The sequence below is a fragment of the Trachymyrmex septentrionalis genome, unplaced genomic scaffold (assembly GCF_001594115.1).
Source record: "Trachymyrmex septentrionalis isolate Tsep2-gDNA-1 unplaced genomic scaffold, Tsep1.0 scaffold97, whole genome shotgun sequence".
Classification (NCBI taxonomy): Eukaryota; Metazoa; Arthropoda; class Insecta; order Hymenoptera; family Formicidae; genus Trachymyrmex; species Trachymyrmex septentrionalis.
The window spans coordinates 428898-431893 of record NW_017306160.1 but is presented as its reverse complement, the minus strand read 5'-3'; the positions used below and the strand labels follow the sequence as shown (position 1 = coordinate 431893).

Sequence of the window (2996 nt, the reverse complement as noted above, 5' to 3'; positions counted from 1 at the left end):
AATACCTACGCACAATAAACAATGCACATATAAAATACAACATAACCTGAAGCAAACTATTTCTATTTACATCTATATCGCACCGCGTTACTAATAACATTCTTGACGTATTGCTAACCAAAATAACACACAGAATAAACATATCTCAAATATTTTTACGCGCGACATGATGTTATTTGTTGTAATTTTCATAAAATACCTCTTGGAGCAATTTGCCGGCTGCTCCGGCCGCTTGCTGTCGCTAATCCAAACTTTAAAATTACAGTCATGAGCGGCATCATAATTCAAACGCGTGATTGGCTAATTTAATAGACTTATTTTTTTAAACCACAGTGCATGGTGTAAAAATACAAGGTGTAAAGTCCTGCGCACAATAGAGGGAATAAGGAAATTAAAAAGATAAATAAAGAATAAACAATTTTAACATATCAGAAATCGGATACATCGGAATACACGGTTTCTGATATACGGTTGAAATCGTTTATTCTTTAGTATTGTTCAAATTCACTCTCCTATTGCGCATTCGCGGGAGTACTTCACCTTATATTCTTTTCATCATGCGTCATACGACATCTGATATTTATATCTGTTCTACAATAGCGTCGCAAGTCGTAAGCCGTAAAAAAATTGGCCAAGAAGAAAAATCGATAATTCATATTACATTATGATTAATTTCATATAGTTTAAGATTTAAAATAATTAAGACTTAGATAATGATTTATTGTAGAAAGCCTATTTAAGAATTCATAGGATCAATCATAGTCGATTTATTCTTCTTACATTCAACTGTGATTGATCAATTTCTTAAGGCTTAATGACGCGATCCCATAACGCGGAACGTATGCGCAATGCGGAATTGGCGGAACGCTTGTGATTGGTTTGGCCTCTTTTACGTTCGTTTCGTCGATTTTTATGTGCATGCAATGTACGGAATGATACGGAATTGCCGGAATTGTGAGGCTACTTTTACATGCAACGTCAGCCAATCAAATCATCTCATCTAGAATATAGCGCAGTAGATAATATAATTTGATAATACAATTTGATTAGTTGACGCAAGAGTAAAGATTGAAAATACCCCGATCAATTCAAATTTTGATAAAAATAGATTTAATTGATGCGTTTTTGCACGAAATGAACGAATCTGGCGGAAAAAAGTGTCGCGCTGTCTCGTGAACCGAGATATTAAACGTTAAGTCTCGTCTATAGTAGTCCCACAGACTGTTTCGCATGTCGCAAGAAGTAGCGTTATAGGAAAATTTATCGCATGTCAAAAGAGTGTCGCTAAATAAGCATTTACACCTTAGAACATACATACATACTGGAAGGTTACATACCATGCCGTATATAACCAATATAATAAAAATGTCTTCAACATCCATCCTTGCTGCATGCTTGTTTGCTGTGCGCTTGTGCGTGATGATACCGCGTAATTCGAACTTAAAACAATGTAGAATAGTTATTAAAATGTTATTTGAAATTTGAAAACGATGGGAAAGAATGTTTTCAGCTATCAAATTGTCGTCGTTGTTAATTATAATTATACATTTAAAATACACATATATTTTATATATTTATATAATTTAAATTAATTTAATACATAATCTTAAAGCTTAGCTTAAAATTATCTATGAAGTAAGTCTTACTCATGAAGCAATATTTTATTTTGCTTCATTAATATTTTAAAACATATAACGCAATAAATCCTATTTTTTAATAATTTTATATGCTTTTATTTCGCGAGCTTTAAAATTTAAACGTATGTACATATATGGATATTCATAATCGACGCATGCGCATTACGTATCATTCAGACAAGGACAAATAGATGTTGGTATCATTGACAGTCACCTATGGTCTTTCCAGTATGTATGCTCTAAGATCTATACAGAGAGAAACCTGAGAGAAGACACGACGGCCTAAACCTATAACCGCAAATACTGCCTTCTGATAAAGTGGATGTAAACTACATTAGCAACGTCCATTTTTCTTAGGATGCAAACCCATGAAGCGGAATAGCGGAACGCGGAACGAGAGCAGAACCAATCACGAGTTAAGACATAAGAGCGGAAAGACGTCATTGCCGGGTGACGGGTACCGGCCGGGAACAGCACAATTCCACTATGGTTGACAGTTGATAGTCCGATTTCGTGTTCGCGCTTTCTACACCATGAAATAGTTGTTAACGCCAATTCACAAATTCACTACCACATTAAAAGTTCCGCAAATGGCCGTGTTCAAACAGAATTCGAAATCTGACCAATCATAAGATCGCGACCCTCATGACTTGACTCTTATTGAAGGGACTCGAATTTCTAAAGCCCGATGTCCACGATGTTAGAAATTTGTCCGAGATCTTGGACAGAGAAAAAATTCACAAATCACATTTGAATAATTTGATCACATGACCATTACGATTAGTTAATTCTTTCTTCATCCGAGGTCTCGGACCGATTTCTAGCATCATGGACATAATGCTTAACAGTGGGTGCTTTCCAATTGCTTAACATATGTTAACATAAACGTACACAGGAATACACAAAGTGTATCATTGTGAACGATTCAATTAAAACTGGATGTGTACGCTGTGCATGGTTGAGAAGATGAGGATAGTGAAGAAATTCAGCGTGTGGAACGAAAGTAACAAAATCGTTCGCAGTCACAGGGACATTAAGTAACAAAATGTTTATTACAAAATTTGATTTATTAAAACTTCAGAAAGAACTGGAGGAACAAGAAAGAGTCTTAGCGGAAAGGGCGAAGCAACAAGAGCATCAGAGAAGCCTGTTGGCGATGGAGCGTCAACAACTAGCAGAAATGAGAGCGGAATTACGTTTTTATTACGTTAGTGGGAAGTGAAGGTTATGAACTTCTCTGCAACTTATGCATACCGGAAAAGCTGGCAAATCTCACAATGGAACGTCTTGCGGAAATTATGCAAAATCACCTGCAACCAAGTGAAATATCGCAGCGTTATAAATTCAAAGAATGCAAGC

General features: G+C 35.8%; 1 protein-coding gene across 1 annotated transcript in view; it reads right to left on the bottom strand.

Moving 5' to 3' along the window:
- LOC108756287 overlaps nt 1–329 on the bottom strand; it is an 85607-nt gene extending 85278 nt beyond the window's left edge. The window contains 1 exon segment of the mRNA XM_018499985.1: nt 200–329. Coding sequence (XP_018355487.1) covers nt 200–281 — 82 coding nt within the window. The 5' untranslated portion in view covers nt 282–329.
- Between the last annotated feature and the right edge of the window lie 2667 nt (nt 330–2996).